The sequence below is a fragment of the Cynocephalus volans genome, chromosome 5 (genome assembly GCF_027409185.1).
Source record: "Cynocephalus volans isolate mCynVol1 chromosome 5, mCynVol1.pri, whole genome shotgun sequence".
Classification (NCBI taxonomy): domain Eukaryota; kingdom Metazoa; phylum Chordata; class Mammalia; order Dermoptera; family Cynocephalidae; genus Cynocephalus; species Cynocephalus volans.
The window spans coordinates 143,975,896-143,998,831 of NC_084464.1; the positions used below are offsets into that span (position 1 = coordinate 143,975,896).

At 34.7% G+C, this 22,936-nt stretch overlaps 1 protein-coding gene across 4 annotated transcripts in view; it reads left to right on the forward strand.

Annotated features, from left to right (window-relative positions):
* UTRN (utrophin) overlaps positions 1 to 22,936 on the forward strand; it is a 473,290-nt gene that overhangs the window by 173,654 nt on the left and 276,700 nt on the right. For all 4 annotated transcript variants that reach the window (XM_063097714.1, XM_063097711.1, XM_063097712.1 and 1 more), the window contains 10 exons: positions 456 to 617; positions 1,085 to 1,213; positions 1,972 to 2,145; positions 3,716 to 3,871; positions 8,345 to 8,515; positions 13,177 to 13,356; positions 15,499 to 15,627; positions 15,940 to 16,110; positions 18,537 to 18,698; positions 19,204 to 19,341. In XM_063097714.1, the coding sequence (XP_062953784.1) occupies positions 456 to 617; positions 1,085 to 1,213; positions 1,972 to 2,145; positions 3,716 to 3,871; positions 8,345 to 8,515; positions 13,177 to 13,356; positions 15,499 to 15,627; positions 15,940 to 16,110; positions 18,537 to 18,698; positions 19,204 to 19,341 (1,572 nt within the window). The remainder of the gene's footprint in view (positions 1 to 455; positions 618 to 1,084; positions 1,214 to 1,971; positions 2,146 to 3,715; positions 3,872 to 8,344; positions 8,516 to 13,176; positions 13,357 to 15,498; positions 15,628 to 15,939; positions 16,111 to 18,536; positions 18,699 to 19,203; positions 19,342 to 22,936) is intronic.

Below are 22,936 nucleotides of genomic sequence, written 5' to 3' on the forward strand. Positions count from 1 at the left end.
CCAAAGTGCAGTAAATAGTGGTTCAACACATATGTGCATCTGTAGGACTTGTTTAGACTTTGGAAAAAAGAGATTTAGATGTTTACTCAATTGTTAGGCATTCTTTTTATATTTCATATTCCTATTGATAGACAAGGCTGACTCCTAAAAATGCTCTAAATTTATAATAAATAACACATTTTTATTCTTTGTTTAATATGTTCTAGGAAAACTTTACATTTTTGTATTTTGCCATTTCATGCAGAAAGAAGTAATAGTAACTCAGCTGCAAGGTACATAAGGTACTAGAAGGACAGTTTCACTGTTATCATTAGTAGTTATTATTTATTTTTAAGGGAGGCTGAAAAGTCTTGAACTAGTGCTTTCATAGTCTTTTTTTTAGTGGCCAGAATGTATATATTCAGCTATTTATATTTGTGCTAAGTGGCTAATGATTGAATTTCTCCCCTGTGTAGGCAGAGAGCAAGCAGATTTCTCTGGAAAAGCAACTCCAGGTCCTGCGGGAAACTGACCACATACTTCAAGTCTTGCAGGAGAGCTTGGCGGAGCTGGATAAACAGCTTACCTCATATTTGACTGATAGGATAGATGCTTTCCAAGTTCCGCAAGAAGCTCAGGTACTGCCATGGATTTGAGGGCTTTCAGGTTATAAAGTGAGCATTCGTAATCACCTCCTCAACTGTAAGGGAACCCCTCCTGCCGCCCAAAGTCAGTGAAAAAGACTGGCCTTACTTACAGGGCAGCACTTGGGTTTTCTTGCTCTCTGCATGAGACCCTGGCAAGTGACCAACATTTTTAAATTGTAGTTCTCTTAGCTATGAAATTGGGACAAGTCCTTCGTTATAAATAAATTGTGAACATCAGAAATGACAAATGCAATGACCTTAGCATGTGCATAGCACACAGTAGTTGTACAATACGGCGGCCTGTGTTATTGTTATACTGCAAAGTTATTAAAGCTTGTACAGAGGTCATCATTACGTAAAATACAATATTATGCATCACACAACTATATGGAACTTTTGTATCATTTCTTTTATCTCTTAAAAAAAGACATGTTGTCCCCTTTCCAATCTCTCTGTAGAAAATCCAAGCAGAGATCTCAGCCCATGAGTTAACTCTAGAGGAACTGAGAAGAAATCTGCGTTCCCAGCCCCCGACCTCCCCAGAGGGCAGGACTAGCAGGGGAGGAAGTCAGATGGATGTGCTGCAGGTAAAGAGGGCAAGCAGCTTCCTTTTACTTCTCCATATGTTGGGCGGAAAAAGGAGAAGAGAAAGCCGATTACTTGGGTGCCTTTGGTGTCCTTTATGATGTAAACCATGGGTTGGAAGTGATATATTGAATGTGCATTGCACCCCATGGCAGCAGAAACAAATTGTTGCATGGGTGTAAAATACTGAACTGATTTTTTTTTTTTAGTTGAGTTGAAAAGATAGCATGTGAGCTAGATTTAGAAATTAGCTTTATATAGACTTTCCCTTTAATGCGGAGCCAGTGTCAGTACTGGTGTGGCTGATGTGCTGAGCAGGTAGTGGATGCCTGGGGTGCAGTGTCACTTAGTTCCTTAATGGTTGATAGAAGGTCGACCTTCACTCTGAACTTTTCATGAAGGGTATTTTGAGTCCTAGGTTCCTGAACTATATTTTTTGAACAAGTGCAAATATTAATGAAGTTTTAATTCCAGTGAGGCCAGCTCTATCTAAATTTTTATCCAAATTTATTACTGAGTTTTGAGACACTGAATGTTGAGTAATTCTTGACCCTAGGCTGTGCAGTTCATTTAGGCAATCAGGTAACCTCACCGAGCTCTTTTAGGATTTTTTCTTTCTTTTTTTTGGTAATATTACTGAGTGTTTTTATTGGAGCTTTATTTTACAACTTTTTAGCATTGTGTATTATACTAATATCATCTTTTGAGAGAGATTATCATTCTGACATGAATTGCTTATTATTTTCATTTCTGTAAACAGAGGAAGCTTCGAGAGGTGTCTACAAAGTTCCAGCTTTTCCAGAAGCCTGCTAACTTTGAGCAGCGCATGCTTGACTGCAAGCGTGTGCTGGATGGTGTGAAAGCAGAAGTCCATGTTCTGGATGTGAAGGATGTAGACCCCGATGTCATACAGACCCATCTGGACAAGTGTATGGTGAGGCAGTTGGGTGGTTAGTGTGTCTAGTGGGTTTTCCAGCAGCTATTATGACTTAAACTAGCGCTTACATGCATGGGTTGTTCAGTGATCATTAGTCTAGAGTGTGCTAAACACAGTGATTGATGATGGAAAACACATTAAAAAATAAAAAGTGTGATCTTTCCTCCCCTAGGAAATTAGAATAGGTAAGAGAGACAGATTGGAGATAGTAGTATTACAGTATAATGAGACAAGAAAACTAGAATGGACATGTATATAACATGAGGAAAATAACAGCAACAACAAAAGAAACATGTCTTAACGACACTCGAAGCTAGGGAAGGCTTTAGCAGAATGTGACTGATGAGCTAAGTGTTCAAGGATTAATTTGAGTTAGCTAGAAGAACTATACTTAGAATTAATGTTGGAAATATTGCTGTGGGAAAAAATAATCATTCTCAAGGAAAGTAAAATTTCAGCTTCTGATTTTTAGAGTTTAAGCCTAAGACAGGAAGAAGAAATTAATACTGAGAACGGGTGTTAGGAATATTATAGCAGAAAAAAATTCATTTTCTAGGAAAATAAAAGTTTAAATTGAAGTTTGAACCTAAGACAGGAGAGAAGAAATGATATATAAGGCCTTGTTATAATTTTAGTCTTGAATGTTATCATTTAATTGAATAGAAATTTAAAAATAATGTGGCTGAGAGGAGACGATTTTATAATTAGTGTTCTGTTTGAGAATCATGAAGAAACTTAAGATGATATTTCGTAAGACAGGAAAAATTTGGGAAGGGTTCTTTGTGCTTTTCAAAACTGCAGTCTTCATATCTGTTTCTAACAAATAGTATACTATTTAATTGATGAGCATACATGTCAGCCTTTATTTGCTTATGGTGATATAGTAGCAAGCAAAGCAAGCACTTAGTTGAGTGGTCTATTCTGTGAGTGTCCCACGTGATGTTTCAGGTTAAGATCACGATGTCAGGAATCAAGAGAAGCTGCTCACAACAAAGGTTTTTGGTTTCAAGGTAACTAGGATGAGGGAAGCTCTGAATTTGACCTCTGACTTCTTATAGTCATATATATCTTGATATTCTGAGTTTTATATATGTTTACATTATACAAGTAATATATGCTCATTGTGGTAGATTTGGTAGAAGACTTTCAAGAAGGGAAAATAAATGTCAGTAATTCCAAATTCTAACAGCCAGAAGCAGCCAGTGTTGGCTTTTTTCTAGTAATAGCATTTAGGATTTTTAAAAATGTAACTTTAAACATGATAGACATTCAATTTTTAGTCCTAATATGTCTCTATTTTGTGTAGAAAAAATGTTTGTTATCAAGTGCTTTCACAAATATCTAAAACATATATCTGAGGCTTTTTTAAACAAGCATAAACTCTATTAATTTATTTTCTTACCTGATTTGAAAAAGTTTTACAACTTTGACTTCATTTGGCTTGACCTTCAAACCAAATTTGAGAAGGATAATACCCTTTGATTTCTGTGGTTAGTTCTTCACTGTCAAATGATTCCAGCTGGCAAATGCTCACTATATGTGTCATTTGTCTTGTTTTATTTTTCAGAAACTGTATAAAACTTTGAGTGAAGTTAAACTTGAAGTGGAGACTGTAATCAAAACAGGAAGGCACATTGTACAGAAGCAGCAAAGTGACAACCCCAAGGGGATGGATGAGCAGCTGACTTCTCTGAAGGTCCTTTACAATGACCTGGGTGCACAGGTGAGCAAAGCAGCCCCGACTCACCTCTCTCTCACTCTCTTGCATACTGTTAAATTCCACTTCTTGGAAAATGCATGTCTGAAATTTATGGCACTCTTACGTGCTTTCAATTATTAATAATTTTTATTACATGTCTTTAAATGTATATGTTCATTTTCTGTATTAGTCTGTTTCTGTTGTGCATGAGAAAATACCTGAAACTGGCTAATATATGAAAAAACAAAATTTATTGCTCATAGTTTCAGAGGCTGGGAAGTTCGAAGTCCAGGGAACACATCTTGTGAGGGTCTTCTTTGGTGGTGGCTTTACAGCAATGCAGAGGTCTGGCATGGCAGAAAATGGCACAGCAGAGAGAGAGCTAACTTTCTCAGTTGGCTACTTTTAAAGCCATCAGAACCACGCCCCTGACCACCATTATTAATCCATTCACTATGGCATGGTCCTACAATCTAATCACCTCTTTAAGGCTGCACCTTTTAATTACCGTAATAGGATTTCCCACCCTCAACAGTTACTGTGAGATTTTAAGCTTCAATAAAGTTGTGGGGGCAGGGGAAATCCAATCTACAGCAATGTTAGAATGATTAATAGTTATGTAGAAGTTTATTTTTAATATGTAATCCAGATTAATATTTATACTTTTAGCTAGTGACATTTTATAAGTTATTCAAAGGAAACTTTAAACATGAGTCCCTGTATAAACTCCAGTTATTGATTTTTGGATTTCTAAATTGAACAGTCTACTGAGAAATGTTAAAACATCAGGGCTCTAATAAATATTAAGTGTCAGGAAATTCACTTTAATCTAACAGGATTTAAAATCCTTCCAAGCAACATCTATAGTTTGGGCGTTTTAGTGAATCCATGCGGGAGTTGTGGGCCATTTACTGTGAGCGACTGACTTGATCCAACAGGCTTAATTAATGTCTTCTCTCATTGCAAATCTTTGCCTTGAAACAAGGAAAGCAAAAAAAGAAGGAATCAAAGTGAAACCTTGGCAATACTGAAAAATTGTTAGATAATGTTCTGGATCCTTCTTTAGTTATTAAATATTAACTGTTTCAAATAAGATTGAAGTTTCTATATAAACTCAGAGAAAAATAACTGAAATTGTCCTATCAATTTAAAGTCAGTAAGAATGAATAGTTCATCCTTCTTCTAGGTAGCTTTGACCTCACTTCTGCAAGATTAGGTTGTTGATGTGGTATATTTGATGCATTGTACATCTGGAATAAACATCTTAGAGCTTCCTTTTGGTATTATACAGCTGAAGTCATTAAATATATTATATTTATTCACTGACTTGGTGTTTTATGGATGGGAATGGTATTGCTGTTTTTTTACACTAAGTCCCTAATTGTGACTATGGTTTTAGTATTAATTGATTTTTTCATTTAACCCAATTGAGAGTTTTCTGTGTGTCAGGAGTTATACAGGCAGTCGGGATACAGTAGTGAGCAAAAACTCAAATTATTTCTTTCTTTAATGGAACTTAGGGTTGTGGAAGAGGAATACATTAATCACATAGTTACATAAAGAAATGTCAGATTATCAGTTTGACTTGTTATGATGGAATGCATGTGGTGATCTAACAGTATAGGTTAAGGGAGATTTGGCCCAGACCTGGCTTAAGAAAGCTTCCCTGAGGAGGAAGCATAAGCTGAGATCTGAAGGATGTGTAGGGGTAACCTGGGTGAAACCAGAAGAGGAGCTTTTGGGGTTGATGGAACAGCATGTGTAAAGGCCCTGTGGCAGGAGGCAGCATGCTACATTTGTGTGGCTAGAGCAGAGAGAGCCAGTGTGGGGATCCAGACCCTGCCAATGTCTTAGAGTTTGTGTTAAATATTTTAGTCTCTGTCTTAAGAGCAATAAGCAGTTATTGCAAGGTTGTATCAGGGAAATAACATGCTCAGATATGTTCTTTTAAAAGATCATTCACTGTAGTTTGGAGGATGAATTGGAGGGGCAGGAGTGGGTGTGAGGACCAGTTAGGAAGTCGTTGTCATACTCTTAGTGAGAGAAGATGGTGGCTTGAGCTAGTGTGGATGGTAGAGATGGAGTGAGTAGATTGATTTCAGACATTTGTGGGGAGTGAAATTGGTAGGACTTGATTATGGATTAGACTTGGGGGTGTAGGAGAGGGAGAGGTGAAGGGTGACTGCTGGGTTTCTGGCTTGAATGCCTGGAGGACCATGGTGCTGTCATTGGGATAGGGATGCTGGAAGGAAACGTAGGAACACAAAGAAATCATGTATTGGACATGTTGATGTTTTAAGTGCTTTTGGGAGAGTTAGTCAGAGATGTCAGGTACTCACATGGTTATTCGGGTCTGGAGAATATATCTGGGCAAAGGGATGTATTTTATGAGTCGTCTACATAGTGGTGGTAATTAAAGTTTTCAGGGATGATGAGATTGCTTAGGGGCAGGATATAGGGAAAACAGAAGAGGGCCCTCAACCAAGTCTTAGGAATTATGTCCTTTAGTAAGAAATTTGAGGAAGATGAGCCAGCAAAAGAAACTAAAGTAAGTATCAAGAAGTGGTAGGCATGCCAGGAGAGTAGTAGGTCAGAGAAGCCAGGGGAAGATGGTATTTTGAGAATGAGTGTAGTCACCTGTTTGGAATATTATCAAAAGGTAAATATGACATCCACTTAAAAATGTCCAGTAGAACTGTTGCCATGGGGGTCATTATTGAGCTTAGCAAGGGCAACTTCTTTAGAGTGATGGGGGTAGAAGCCAGAATGGCATGGCTTGAGGTGTGTGTGCGAGATGAAGGAATGGAGACAGCACTGTAAGAAAATGGTTTTGAGGATTTGTATGGGAAAGGTGGAGAGAGCAAAGTCTTCAAGGGAGAGGGGGTCAAAGAGGGGAATTTTTTTTTTTTTAATATGGGAGGCTTGAGTATGTTTAATAGCTGATGGAAATTATCCTGTTGAGAGGTAATAGTTGAATATCCACGAGGAAGAAGGGATAAATGGTTAGGTAAAAGATTTACCACTTGATATGGCCTAATTCAATATACAGCACATCTTAAAATGTATTGATTAGACTGAGAAAAGTGTAAATTGTTACAAGTTGAATTGTAAATTATTTTCTTATTATGTACAATTCTTTGGTGGCATTAAGTTTTATGTTGACTGTAGTGCTTCCTGGGCATGTCAAAATCAGCTAAGTATCATTTGAATACATAATATCTTTTACTATTATTCAAGTATTTGTCTCCTAGAGACTACATCGAGGTGCTATTAATTTAGAGTCATGAATTTTAATTAAACTCTGTGGAAAAAATATCTCACTTTAAAGAAGGAATTTAATAACAATCAGTCCTCAAGGTATGAAAGAGTGAAATTAAACCTTGGGGACCAGAAAAAAGAAATGTAATCCCATGATGCTTATTAACAAAATTCAGTCTTTATGTCATTTTATGTTATCTAAGAAAATTTCATGTCACCTATGACTTCTCACTCTTCTACTACATGTGTGCACATAAAAATGAGAACTCACTTTATGTGTTGTGTTGTAATAACCTTTAAAGCATCTCAGCTTATATTGTGAATGATTGTTCTCAGCTTGGGAGCACCATCATGTAGTATAAAGGGTCAGACCAGGCTCAGTCCAGTGGCTGTGTCACCCTGGTCTTGGCCTCAATCTCTTAAAGATGTCATTTTCCTTATCCTTAAAGTAGAAAGAACAGTGCTTATCACAGAGGCTGTTGTGGATTTTCTTGTATAACATTCACGAGACTCCTTAGCACAATGCAGAAGCTGTATTAAATGTTTGTTCAGTTCATTTTTCTTTCTGTCAACAATAACAAAATATTAACAAGATTTATGTTGCATAGTCATGTAGGTATTTTAAGTTATGTGGTTAACTGTAAAACATCTAATTGTAAAAATAGTGTGATTTCCCCCCTCAAATTGCTATTATATAGTGTGTATGAGGATACCTCAAAAAGTTAATGGAAAAATGGAATTAAAAGATGATACAAATCTTTCCATGAACTTTGAAGACCCCTGGTATGTGTTTTTTAAATGAAATCCTTGATTGAGAGTATTCTAAAACATCTTCTGTTCAAAATTGTAATAGACACTATTTATTGATTCTTTAACTTTGTTCCAAGGCCTGGGCCAAGCCCTGTGTATATGTATTTTTCTGATTTCATACTCATAACAATCTTCTGAAGGCTGTCCCCATACCGAGGTCACTTAGGAAGTAAGTGGTAGAGCTAGGATAAAACCCAGGGTTGCCTGACACTGAATACTACTCTGTGATGTCTTCTTGCAGAAATGCAGGATTGGAGTGCTTCTGAGGTGCTAGAGATACAGGTTATGTGTGTCTTGGGGGTTACATAAGAATCAATTTGGCTTTTTAGTTAATACTCTGATTCATCCCCATTCATGTTTATTCCTATCTCAATCTCGCTGTCTCTCTCTCTCTCTCTCTCTCTCTCTCTCTCTCTCTCTCCTTTTCAGGTGACAGAAGGAAAGCAGGATCTGGAAAGAGCATCACAGTTGGCACGGAAAATGAAGAAAGAGGCAGCCTTTCTCTCTGAATGGCTTTCTGTTACTGAAACGGAATTGGTGCAGAAGTCCACTTCAGAAGGCTTGCTCGGTGACTTGGATGCGGAAATTTCCTGGGCTAAAGTAAGTTGCAGTTCAGACGTGCCGCCAGCGCTCTGCCACTGTGACGTGTGGCGCTTGCTCAGGGCAAGCTGGGTGGATACCATTTCCCTCTATTGCATATTTAGCCTTTTCTTTTTTCCATTACTTTTTCCACTTTTCTGTCCTGAGAAGAATATTTTTAAAACTATTTTAACAAGATATTTTTATCTCGATTTCAAAAGCATTAAACTCATATGGATCATCAAGGCTTTTATAGGCATTATGCTTATGTGGTACCTGAAAACATTATAATCAACCACCTTCAAAATCGGTGACATTTTTTGAATATTATACTGAATTTAATTCTTCTTTAATAACTTTCATACTAATAACTAATTTTTCTACTGCAAACTAACTGATGTAAAGAATATAGGACCAGAATTTAAGAAGAAACATCAACCTAAGCATTTTCTTTAGCCCTATAATTATTTTGTGTTTTTTTTTATTTTTATTTATTTTGTGGCTGGCGGTACAGGGATTGAACCCTGGACCTCGGTGTTATCAGCACCATGCTCTAACCAACTGAGCTAACTGGCCAGCCACTATAGTTACTTTGAAATCACAGAGATTAGAGAGTTGACTTGCTAATTCTCTCTTCTGAGTTGGACAAGAATTGAATGGAACACAAAGTGGTGCTTTTACTAAGGCATTCTATTTCCCTAAATTTATTCCCTAAGAAAGAAGCAAGTACTGTCATGTGCCACTTAACAACATTTCGGTCCGTGGTAGACTGCACATACGAGGGTGGCTATACTGTACAGCCTAAGTGGAGGCTATACACCTAGGGTTGAGTAAGTGCACTCTGTGATGTTTGCACGACAGAACATATCCCCATTCTTAAGTGACACATGACTCTACACTAGGGAGCAGTGCTGAAAATAAGTGACTGATATTGTAACAGATATTTATATAAAGCCACAGATATCAGTCTTGCCATCCCTGCAGATGTCTGCTGTGGACCTTGAAGAGAAGGTGCTGTGGGGTAGTGGGGTGACACAAGTCCTGCTCACTTGGAACGCTCTGTGGAGATGACACTTGAAGGTCAAGATATCAGGCACTGGAAAGAATATTCTCAGTTTAGAAAATAGCTCATGAAAAGTGAGATTATGCTGTAGGCTGTGTGAATGACAAGGAGGTGGAGAAGGGGACGTATGAGGGAAGTAAAGAATGTTGCAAGTCATCGATGTATTATGGATGAATGCACAAGGCAGCCCACTTTATTTTTGTTAAATTTAAGTTTTGCAGGGAAGTATTATCTTCTTTAGAGAGCACACTTTGAAAATGACTATTTTCTTATTAGTAACGTAAGTCCTACAAGCTAATTGAATGAAATTTCAATTACATAGTATAATACAAAAAAAGAGACAGGAGCAAGAGTCACCCATAAGTGAAGAATACCCTTCTTTCTTTTCATTTTCACTCAGGCACATATTGTCATGCACAGGATCAAGTGTATATTTAAAAAGGAATGTCTAGTATTTCATGACCTTCTTTTAAAACTTGTATCATTAACATTTTCCTCTACCTACAAGTGTTTTTGTATAGCATATTAGAGCTATGCAAAGTATTTCATTCTTATTTTTTAGTCTCATTCCTCCATTCACATCCATTTAAATTATTTCCAATTTACACTATTGTATATAATGCTGTGATGAGTGTACCTGTAGCTAAATTGTAGCATACATTCATAATTATTTCCTGAAGATAAATTCTTAGCCCTAAATTTATTGGGTCAAGGGATATATTCATTTTAAAGTTTTATACATATTATGAAATTGTCCTTCAGAAATGTTGTACCCCCCACCGATGTATGAGAATTCCTGCTTACTTGTTTTAACCACACCTTTGACAATGGTATGCAAACATGTTTTTGTTATTTTATTTTTATAAGTTTATAGCTCATCTGTGGCTCTTTTTAAAAAATTGCTATTTCTGTAATTCTGACCATTTTTATATCACTGGGTTGGTCTTTTAATTTAGAGCTCTTTATCTGTTATGATTATTAATGCTTAGTATGTTGTGTATTATTGCAAAAAAACTCTTTTTTGCTGCTATAGCTTTTTTCTGTTCTTTAAGGTTTTTTTTTAAACGAATACTATTATATGCATTTTTTTAAAGAACAAAATGATCCTTTTCTTTATTATTTTTGTCTTTAGTGGTTATAATGGCCAACTCTACTCTAGGATTATATTATTATTTATATTTTCTTCTAGCTTTTTTATAGTTTTATCTTTTTACCTTTAAGCCTTTAATCCTTTTGGCATTTGTTTTGGTGTATATCAGGAGGTAACGTGCTAACCTTCTTTCCAAATAGTTCACCAGTTATCTCAGTACTATTTGTTGAGCAATTAATGCTTTCCCTTCTGATTTGACATGCCAGATTCATATATTCTTGTTTGTATTTTGCTTTTCCTTTTTTTCTTCTTCACGATCTGACCCTCTAAAATGTACTAGTTCTTCAACTGTTTAACTATGTAGTTCTATAATATATTTTAACTGTAGTTAATGGGTTTCCTGTCTTCATCCTTCTTTTTCTGTATGTCCTCTTACATGAACTTTAGAATTATTGTTCTCAAATTCTTAAAAGAAATTGTGTTGGAAATTTCTATTTGAATCACATTAAACTTATAGATTTTTTTGGAAGAGAATTGACATCTTTGTTATAGTAAGTCTGTTTAGTAGCATGAAATGTCTTATTCTAACCCCAAATTCTTTCATATTTGTACATAATGTTTTGATTTTTTTCATAAACATTATGTATATATGCAAAAAAGTTTATTTCTACATATTTATTCATTTTTTATTGCTATGTAAAAGTATGTTTTTTTCTTTTTTTGCTAAATGCTTATAGTTGGTACATAGGTGGTATTGATTTTTGTATATTTAGTTTTTAATCATTCATCTTTGTGTATTCATATAAATTTCATTGATTTCTCAGTGTATTCTCATCATGTTTTTAGGTAATGACTGTAAATAACAAGTTTGTCTCTACTGGAACAGTACACTTTTAAATTTTATTTAATCTTATTTCACCTTTGAAATAATGAAGATGGTATATACAAATCATGAATTCACAACACATTCTCTTCACTAAAATAAATCAAATGAAACATCAGTATGTTACATAATCACCCATCTTTTTGACATAACATTTTCACATCAAAGGAACATGCATATTTCACAACATTTTAACGTATTTGCACTTAAAGATTCTGTAAAATTATTTTCAATGGAAAACTTATATAGCATTTTTATTCCATAGCTTAAATTATCATTATTTTTAATGTGGTCATTTTCTTTATTATAAAATCTATTAGCATAGTGTATTTAAATTTAATTACCTGTAGTTAATTATTTCTTATAGTTTTTATAGACTATTCTAGTCAGTCAGTACATAACCACTGAAGGATTACAAAGAGTCTTAATTGCAGAGAGCATGGTTGTGTGTATTCTTTTTTTTAACCCTCCACTGGAGAAGAACACTTGAAAGAAATATTTTAGCACCTTCATAAATATACCAGTAATTGACATGGCCAAGTGAGTGTTTAAACTTTGATTCACTTGTGAATTTTCAATTTGTGTGCTTTCCAAAATGTGATTTAGTGATGTTTAAATATAAACTTGAGTTGCTTGAAATGATTGGTTTAAATGTTGGTTTAAAAGGGTGAAACAGTTTAAAACAGGTGCAACAACAGAAGTGTAGTAGGGTAAGTATGCCCATATTGCTTTTCAACTGAAGGAACCTGATTTGTAGTTTTAGTTTTGGAACCTGATTCTCTTTCTGTAGTTCTGTGGCTATACACGTTGCCTTGTCAAACTTAGGCATGTGTGGATCAAATTATCATCATACTATCCAGAGTATTATCTTTGCATGTTACAACAGATGTAAGACCAAAGTTTAGACTTACTAGTTTTCCTAAGATTTACTTAAGATGGAATATTTTTTTGTGAAGTTTATACAACAGATTATATCTTTTTTTTTTTTTTTTTTTTGTGACTGGTAAGGGGATCGTAACCCTGGGCTTGGTGTCGCCTGCACCGCGCTCAGCCAGTGAGTGCACCGGCCATCCCTATGTAGGATCCGAACCCGCGGCCTCGGCGCTCCCAGTGCCGCACTCTCCCGAGTGAGCCACGGGTCCGGCCCTACAACAGATTATATCTTAATACAGGATGGAATCCTCGCAAGTAAATATAGTACACATCAATAGTTTCCTCTGGTAGTCTAGGAGATATGTTTATTATGATTTATTTTTAGAATTGTGAGTTGTGGGGTCTTTCTGCTTTGCCAGTTTGTAGTTACTGAAAATGAAATTGATTCTTTAGCATTATGATAAAGATAATTAGTGTTTTTGTGTGATAAATGGAATTTATACTCAAATGAAATAATTACATTTCCACATCTGAATTTTCTACAATCTTTGGCATTTGCTTAATTAACATTTAAATTTTCATTAAGAACTTAAGAACTCTCACCATGTTAATAAGTTTGGAAGTTTTGTAAACCTTTGACATGTTGTAAATTATCTAGGAAGTCTTAAACTACTGTGTATATGTGGAGGAAGGGTTTTAAAAAACATGAAGGGTGCGAAAACTTCTATAATGTTCTGAAAAATCAAGTGGGTCTTGGTGTTTTTATTTTCTAGAATGTTCTGAAGGATCTAGAAAAGAGAAAAGCTGATTTAAATGCTATCACAGAGAGCAGTGCTGCCCTCCAGAACCTGATCGAGGGCAGCGGGCCTGTTTTAGAAGAGAGGCTCTGTGTTCTTAATGCTGGGTGGAGTCGAGTTCGCACCTGGACTGAAGACTGGTGCAATACCTTGATGGTACGTTTCAGGAAAAATTTAGTGGTGAAATCTTCTCCCCTCCTTTAATTGTTTTAAAATGAATATAGCTTTGATTAGAATTCCAAATTCTATTTTCTGTGTGTCACAGTGATGTTTTGCTTATGAATTAATTTCATTAGACTATATTTTATTTTTCCCTTGAAAAGGTGATAACTAGAAAGAGTTCATAATGTCCCTATTAAGGAATAAAATATTCATGATGCACATAGAAATAAGTACTTTAATATTTTAGTAAATATATCTATTTGTTTCATTTTAGTGGTTTCATTTTGTATTTAATTTTCATACTATCATAAGCTCTCTCTATATATAATCTTTATAGTGTTCTAATAGTGGCATACTAGTTAAAAGCACAGATTCAAGCATCTGATGGCTTATGTAAAAATTTTGATTATTAGGTGCCACTGCTCAAGTTATCTATCTGCTCTCCAAGCCTCAGTTTTCTCATCTGTAAAATAGGCATTACTATAATTTCTACCTCATACAGTTTTTGTGGTGATTACATAACTTAAAATATGCAGTACTCTTAAATAACTTTATGTAAAATAACCAATTTGAGATATTATTGTTATGATTATGATAATTGTTAAATGATATATGTAAGTTAGTCTTTGGTTATACCATTACACTGTTAATTATTTCTTGGAAATACTGACTATTTAATTTTCATAGCAGTCTTCTGTTTCTCTTAAACTAACAGTGAATATATGGCAACCCCACCTTTCCCTCACATAGAAGGAAATGTCATTTATAAATTATCATTTTATTCTGAAATATCTGAGATAAGACTTTTATCAAATTCATAGAATCACTGGGTAATGGGTAGAGACAGAAAGAAATTGTGTGTTTGGGCATTTGTTCATATCAATCAAGATGTGTGGGGCCGTGAAGATTATGGACTTAGTTCTTGATCTGTCACAGATTTATATCCATAGTCGACAGCTTATTATCTGCATAACCTTAGGTAAATTAATTAATGCCAATGAGTTTCAATTTCCTTATATATAAAATGGAAATAAAAATTTATCTAACACAGTTGTTAAATGTTGAATGTAATCATGAATATGAGATTCTTGGCTCATAGGATGTACAGTGATCATTAAATATTTTATATATTCATTTTTGTTATTTCTAGCTTTATTCCACATTTACATGGCCCTTACTTTTATATTCTTAGTCTATACCTTGAAAGTTTTCCTTTCAAGTAGTTTCTTTCTAGTCTTATTAGAACATTTGATTTACCTGCTTTATAGGGATAAACAAGTCTGGTGCTCTATAATTCTTCTTATTTAGAATCCAGACAACTGTCAAAATGTTTTTCATGTCCTTTATTAGTTCACATTTTCTCTTTTTGACTATTTTTCTGTATGGCAGATTAATAATTTATTTTCTGTTTAAACTCTTCTATGTTTTTTCTACTTTCCTTCATCCTATAAAGTATAATTCCTAAAATTGGTTAATTGCATCATAATACCCTCCCCACTTTTGGTCAAGTTCTAACTTCTTCCTTTAGGGGATCAACAATTTTGCCCAGTTATAATCTGTTTAACTGTTTGCTTCTATTTTCAAATTTATTCCTTCAACCACATTTCATATCCTGCCTCAGGACATACTACTGAGGTCTGTGCCAGGTGTAACATTAAGTGCTGGCGATACTGAGGTGGAAAGACACAGGCCCTCTTCTCTAAGCAATTACAGTCTATTGAGCAGTCAAAATCTTATTCACCCCATATTTTCATCATTTTTTAATATTATTACTTCCTTAAATGGGTTTTTAAGAAAATGTGATTGAGGGAAGCCAATGAGATCAGTTGTAAAACAAGAATGAGGAATAAGAGACAAACTTGAAATGAAATTGAACAAAAAGCTTTCATCTTTTTTCCACTTCAACTGTTCATTGTATTGAGATCTAAATCAAATAAATTTGAAAAGTGCTCAGCCATAGCTGTGCATTTTTAGGAATGAGATTTATTTGCTGAAGAAGAGCTTTGCAGGAAGGTGGAAACCCTTCTTTAAATTCAGCCTACAATTTCCTCTTTGAAAGTCTTTTAAATCTCTTTTAAGATTGTCTTCTTAAATATTTCATATGATTGTGTCAGCATCGTATCAATCCCTTTGTAGAGCCATCAGAACCAGCTGGAAATATTTGATGGAAATGTTGCTCACATAAGTACCTGGCTTTATCAAGCTGAAGCTCTCTTGGATGAGATTGAAAAAAAACCAGCGAGTAAACAGGAAGAAATTGTGAAGGTAGCAAACGCAGAGGAATCAGTAACGCTTTTGGGGGTGGAATATTTTGCTGTGGTGCTTTCTCTTGTGGAATGCTCTAAGTTACTTGTGTACATGTTCTTCCCATGCAATAGATTTATTAACATTTATCTTGGTGGGAGGAACTGAGATCTCCAAGAGTCTTATGTGGACAGCTCTTTTATTAGTTGATTGTGCTGAAATCCCTTACTAGGAATCCCAGACATTTGTTTAAAGTACCTTTAATTCTGAGCATCACACGATGTTTGGTTTTGGTTTTTTCCATGGGATAATTTTGTGTTTTCTTACAATTAGCGTTTAATATCTGAGCTGGCTGATGCCAACCTCCAGGTTGAAAATGTCCGTGATCAAGCCGTTATTTTGATGAATGCACGTGGAAGCTCAAGCAAGGAACTTGTGGAACCAAAATTAGCTGAACTGAATAGAAACTTTGAAAAGGTGTCTCAACATATCCAAAGTGCCAAAGTGAGTAATTATATTTTTATAGAAAACCATTTTTCCTATGGATATGTATCTAAATGATATATGAGCATATTGGACATACGTCAACAATTTTTAAATTAAAATTATTTTAATCACTTTTTCTTTGAATGGAGCATTTGTCCTCATTTACTTGTGATTGTGCATATGAAGAAGAGAAAACAAGTAATTAGTATTGAAGAAAATAACCCATTTGAGAAAAGATTTCGAAGACTCAATTGGAGGTTAGAATTGGCTATGAAATAATGGGAGTAATTCCCAAGCAAGGCATGAATATTAAACCCATGATTTTATAGTCATACTTTATATATGTGTTCACACTGCATGCACTGTGAACTTGTTTTTTATGTTTTGCATGTTGATAAATTTCAAAGTTAGAGGTAACTTCACAATTCAGACCTAATGTAGAAAGGTACTGCTTGATTGTATAAATTAAAAAAAGAGCTTTATAAATTTAAATAAGAGGATAATAAATAATAGCTTTCTTTTAAAAAAAGAATGTTTATTTGTGCTGCCATGTTACAATGTTTGTGTGTATCTTTCTCATTCTCTCTCTTTTTACCCTTGTTTTATGAGGGAGGAAAGAAAACATTTTACTGTAGTGTTCTCAAGGCCTGGCACATTGTGAGTGCTCAGTAAATGTTAAGTTGAAAAGATGAAAACATTTTGATGGTTTGGTGGGGAAAAAAACCATAGCTGACATCAGGGTCATTCAGACCAAGTGTTCATTTCTGACATAGGATTCTGAATTTTTAAGGATCTCAATTATGCCCATAGGATGGCATTTTTTGAATAGTCAGTTAATTCAGCCTCTAGAGAGTTGTGCATTAAAATGATTGAAACGGAAGGATCCTTTTTTTTTTTTAACCAGGAAGTAAATATTGTCTAGTGTTGTTTTAATTTGATATATCTAATATAGTAGGTCAAATTATTTTTCATAGTCTATGAATAAACAATTGACCCTCGAACAACACAGGTTTGAACTGCATGGTTCCACTTATACATGGATTTTTTTCAATAAGTACAGTACAGTGCTATAAATGTATTTTCTCTTATGATTTTCTTAACATGTTCTTTTCTCTAGGTTACTTTACTGTAAGACTACAGTATATAATACATATATCATATAGAATATGTGTTAATTGCCTGTTTATGTTATCTGTAAGGATTCTGTTCAATAGTAGGCTATTAGTAGTTCAGTTTTTGGGAGTCAGATGTTATACACAGATTTTCAGCTGCACGAGGGGTTTGGCGTATTGCTCAGAGTCAACTGTACTTAGATTATCAACATAAAGAAAACAAACAAAATTCATGCTTTTAGCTTTTGTCTTCCTTAGCCTTGACCTTACCTTCTGTTCTAAGCTCGTTTTAAACTTTTCAATAGTTCTATGGGAGATTTTCTTTGGTATAAAAAAGTATTGTGCAAGACTTAGGGGTGGGGTGAAAGAAATTACACAGACAAAATTACCATTGTCCCCATAAATAACCTCTGAAAACATTTTTGCATACATGTCTATTTTTATTCATATGTATGTAATATTAAAATGTCACAAATTTATATTGTTTTACATTCTTCTTTGACTTTGTTTTAATGGCTGGAGAGTATTCCAATATATGCTCTGTTATAATTTCCTAAGTTAATCTCCCACTTTTATTGTGCTTTAATAAATACTGTATTTGTTAAGGTCCTTTTATGCGTATATTTTTGTTCATCTCTTACTATGCCCTTAGGATCAATTCTTAGAAGTCCTTGAAACTTGAAACTGTTGCAAAAGTTGTGCTATTGAATAGATTTTCCAAATAGTCCAACAGAAAGTTTGTGCCAATTTATACTTCCAAAATCAGGATGTGGAATTGCTAATTTCCCCACACTTAGCCAATGCTGGACATTATTTTCCTGCATTTAGTTTTTATTAAAGATCTTATATTGAGTTTAGTTATATAAATATAAAGTTTTCTATATAGGCATTATGAAAAATATGTACTTCTTTGAAGTTTGGGTTTCACAGTCCGGGAGGAATTCTACTGGGGAAAGTTAACTGGGAGACATTTTGTGGGGTGTCCCTGTGCTGGGTGGGGGGTGGGCATTCTTCCTTTTTGTGGCCATGACAGTGACGGCTTTCTGGTCATGGACGAGTTTCCTGTTCTGCTTAATGTGGTCCCAGACTCCACCACACAGCACTGCAGGCAGCAACATTCAGCTGCACACTAGCTTATATTCACTCGCTAGAATTTGGAGAAAGTGGGTTATCCAGAGAAGCACAAGTTGGTAAAATCATCGCTATATGAATGAATGAAATTAAAATCTATTCAAGTAAATGCTAGTTCCTCTCTTGACACCCCATCTGTCTGATTAATGATGGAAAGTCGGGTTAAGAATATATTTTCAGAGAACTCTCTTCCTTCTGCAGTTGCTCATTGATCAGGAACCATTATCACAACAATGTCTGGTCACCTCTGAAACATATGAAGCTGGTGTGCCTGTTTCTGACTTGGAAAAATTAGAAAATGACATAGAAAACATGTTAAAAATTGTGGAGAAACACTTGGAATCCGGTGATGATGATGGAAAGGTTGGTTCAAGGAAGTTTTCAAAACATGGTGTTCTAATTTTTCTTCGCTGTTAATTATATTTTTATATCAATAATGCTTACTCACATAATCTGCCAAATATGGTGGAAGAGATCCAAATGTGATTTTCTGACGAGCATTGATATAAGATCTGCCAAGTGATTTATGTAATATTTAGGAAAAAATGGACACACTTTCCAATTAAAAGTAATCTTTAATATGAAGGTATTTCAAAAAGTTCATGGAAAGATTTGTATTATCTTTTAATTCTATTTTTTCCACAATTTTATTCAAGTACTGTCATATTATGTAACTTTTCCTAAACTAGCTTTGAGATATTTTAACTTCAAGTATGAAATATTCTAAGAAAAACAAATTTTTTGATCATTCAGATGAACATATCTTGACTTACACTGTACTTTGTAGGTTAGTTCTCTTACTTGGAAACTACAGTAAGTGACGTTATGCATTTTTCTTTTGAGTAATTTTTTTCTCTTAAACATTCAGATGGATGAGGAGAGACCCCAGATTGAGGAAGTTCTACAGAGAGGAGAACAAATGTTACATCAGCCTATGGAGGATCATAAGAAAGAAAAGATCCGTTTGCAGTTACTACTTTTGCACACAAGATATAACAAAATTAAGGTATTTTGATGGGAGAGTTTTCGTTGCACTTAAGTAACTTTTTTAGCCCTTCAGGTGTTATTGCATTCATGGACACTTTCAAACAAACCAGTTGGAATATTATTTCCTCCTTTCTAGTGTGTACTACTAGACACATTTTTATTTTTGAAGGGGGAAGGACTCAAAATAAAAATGTAAAACTTTATTATTGGCCACCTTTTTTGAATTTCTGATTATGTATTAAACCTAAAAGAGATCTATTCCTTTCAGAAGTGACTTCCTGTTTCAATTCTGTATTTTATATGTGGAGGTCTTGGCCATGCCAAAAAAATGTCTAGTTTACAGGTAACTAAATTTGTGAAACTGATATAGGATGGGTCTTCAAAAAGTACATGGAAAGGTTCATATAATCTTTTAATTCTATTTTTCCACGAACTTTTTGAAGTACTCTCATACTATGATTTATATTCTAGAAAGAGATTCACTACCAGTTCCCTTTTAAGTGGCCATCTTTCTAGCTGCATTTTTTTTCTTTTTTTCTTTTTGGTGGCTGGCTGGTATGGGGATCTGAAGCCTTGACCTTGGTGTTATCAGCACTGTGCTCTATCAGCTGAGCAACTGGCCAGTCCCCCCAGTGTGCTGGCGTTCCCCAGGGATCTGTGCTTTGGTATTCCCTCCTAGAAGCAGTTTTATGTGATGATTGTGGAATGTGAGTAGATTCCAGTCTCTTGGCTCTCTGCCTCTCGGATGTCTCTGCCTGTACGTACTGCAGCCTTGTGATATGTCTCAAACTGAGCATGTCGTCTTCCTCCCCCTCCAACCTGTGTTTTCTACTTTATCCCTATATCAGTTACTTTAAAAGCTAGCCCTTCTCTCCAGGTAGAAACCTCAACATCATTCTCAACTGTTTCTTGTTCCTCACACACACCACATTGAGCAGGGATTAAAACCGTCAGGTCTGAATGAAGCAGGACACAGGTATGAACCTGAAGTTAGTTGCTTGTTTTATGACTGTGGGAAAGTGACTTAACTTCTCTTAGCTCTCAGTCCTTTCCGTAATTCAGACTTATGATTTTCCACAGCGTAGTTATTACAGTATCTCCCAAACTGGTTTTCCTATGTCCAGTTTTTCTTACCCTAGCCCATTTGCCAAATCTTCCTTAGAACTATTTCCTGCAAGGTCATGGTTGATCTTGTCATTCCTTTACTGAAGAAATGGTTCAGGAAGATATTGCAAAATGCAGAAAAAGCTTTAAGTGCAAAGTTTGTCCGTGTAACGATGCACCAAGCTTCAATCTGACCCCCGGTTTCTCTCCCTTGATTTGCTGTCACTTCCTGTGTAGTGTAGTTTTATTGGTTTTCTTTACATTTTCCTAAACGTACCATAGGCCTTAGCACTTTTGGGATCTTGCTAATTTTATTCCCATTCCCTGATGTGGGTTTTGTCTTTTTATTTTACCTGAAAAATGCTCTTTTCAAGCCCAACTCCATTTTTATTTCTAATGTTGATCAGATTATAATTCTTTGCCTTACTGTTAATTTTTAAAGTATCTTTCTTTCCTAGTTCTTGGAGGACTCAGGTCATCACTTATTCATCGTTGGGCCTCAAATCAAAAGTTGTTACTGGTCCAAAATTGAAGTAATTTTTAGGTTTTTAATACATAACTACATTTAGTTTTGATAAGTATGAATACGTCTTATTACAGGCTCATTTCATCTTGGTTTTACCAGCATTAGTTATTATAATTAAAATGTTTTTGTCCTATTTCATTAGGCAAAATATGATATGTACTCTTTAAAATCTATAGTTTTCAAAAACTGTTAACTTCAGAATCACTTGAGAGCTTTTAAAAAAATAACAATGCCCAAATCTATCCCCCAAATCAATTAAATCAGAATCTGTCACGTTAGACCTAGGTGTGGGCATTTTAAAAAAACAAACAAAAGTTTTTGGATGATTCTAATGTGCTATGAGGATTGAGTCATTTTCTTATTTGGAATATGTGTTAAGTGACCTTTTCCCATTTGTTTACAAAGGTATTACTGTTTTAAAATGTGTATGAGCTGTTTATAAAATAACGATATTAACCCCTTGTCATATTTACTATAAAATATCTTACTGATTTTTATCTTCTAATTATTTTTCCTTTAACATTCAACCCTTTAAAAATTTTTTCCTTTTGCTATTCCTTTTTAAAAAACATTTTAAAAATTATTTTTATTTATTCGTATTTGTGGGGTACAGAGTTAACTATCAGTATTTGTATATAGTATGTGATGATCAAATCAATATTGTTAGCAAGTTCATCATTACAAATCATAATTACTTTTTGTGTCCCTTACCCAATTCCTCCCTCTGTCCTCTCTCTCTCCCTCTTTCCTGCCTCTAGTAAGTACAGGTCTGTTCTCGCCTTCTGAAAGTTCAACGTTTTATTACGGCCTTTCTTTCTTTCTTTGTTTCTTATCCTCACTTAAGAGAGAACATGCCCTTAAAATTTTTGTTAAGCCACACAAGACTGTGTGTTTCCTTTGTGATTTTTTTTGGCTCGTTTGGAATCTAAAAAGTCCTCCTCCAGAGAGCTGATGAATATTCAAATCTATTTAATTCTTATTTTTTCCTTTGGTTTGATAAAAACAAAACTTAGAAAATTTTATAAAATACTCATTTAAAGTCAAATTTTTAATCCACCTAGACTTTAGTTTGCTGTATGACATGAGCAACATGATGTAATACTGTCTCATTTCAGTACTAACCTGTAGTGTATGTGTATTTCTGTGTCCTAGCAGAGTTCTTTAAAAATAACCTTATCCAGAAGTCTGAATCAGACCTTGAGGACATTTTTTTCTCATAGGGCATTTTGATTGATTACTCTCTTAGAGGAAAAAAAATCTATTTTGGGAATATAAAAAGCACATGTTTAATCTTTAACTGCCTTGCTGCTTCTGCAAGGGTATAAAGACTCAGAAAAATACTGGATTTCCTTTATAGTCTGAATAGAAAAAAAGGCAGTCTTAATGAATGTGATTTTTTTTTAAACTTGGAACTTTGTATTTATAATACCTACTGAACTCCCCTGTTCAACCTAAAGCCTCAGGTACATGTGGCCTTGCAGAATGACAATTTATGTGTAACGGAAGAAGTGGTACAGGAATGTTGCCTTGTAGTAGTTGCTAAAGTATAAAAGTGGCTCTCACCAATTATCCAGTACAGTAGGTTAAAAAAAAAATCTGGCCATAGTATCTAGTGATGCAAAGTGAGGAAAGTACTACAAAGTTAAATGTCCTATAAGCACGATCAAGTAATTGGATATCTGGAGTCCTTTTTGGTCATGGAAAACAGATGACCTCTCAGCAAGATCCTGATTAATAGATAGGAAGCCAAGCAATAGAAAGGGTCCCAGTTTCTTATTTTACTTCTTCGACGTGATTACTCAACCTTTGAACACTTTCATTGCGTTATTCTTTTTTCCTTAAACTTCAGAGGAAAAACAATTGAGCCTACTTTTGTGATCTTCCAAAAAAAATTGGCCTATTTGCAATGAAAATCAGAAAAGATTTATTTTTAACTTTTTCTTTTCTTAAAAAATATTTATCTTTGTTTAAATTCAAAACTGTT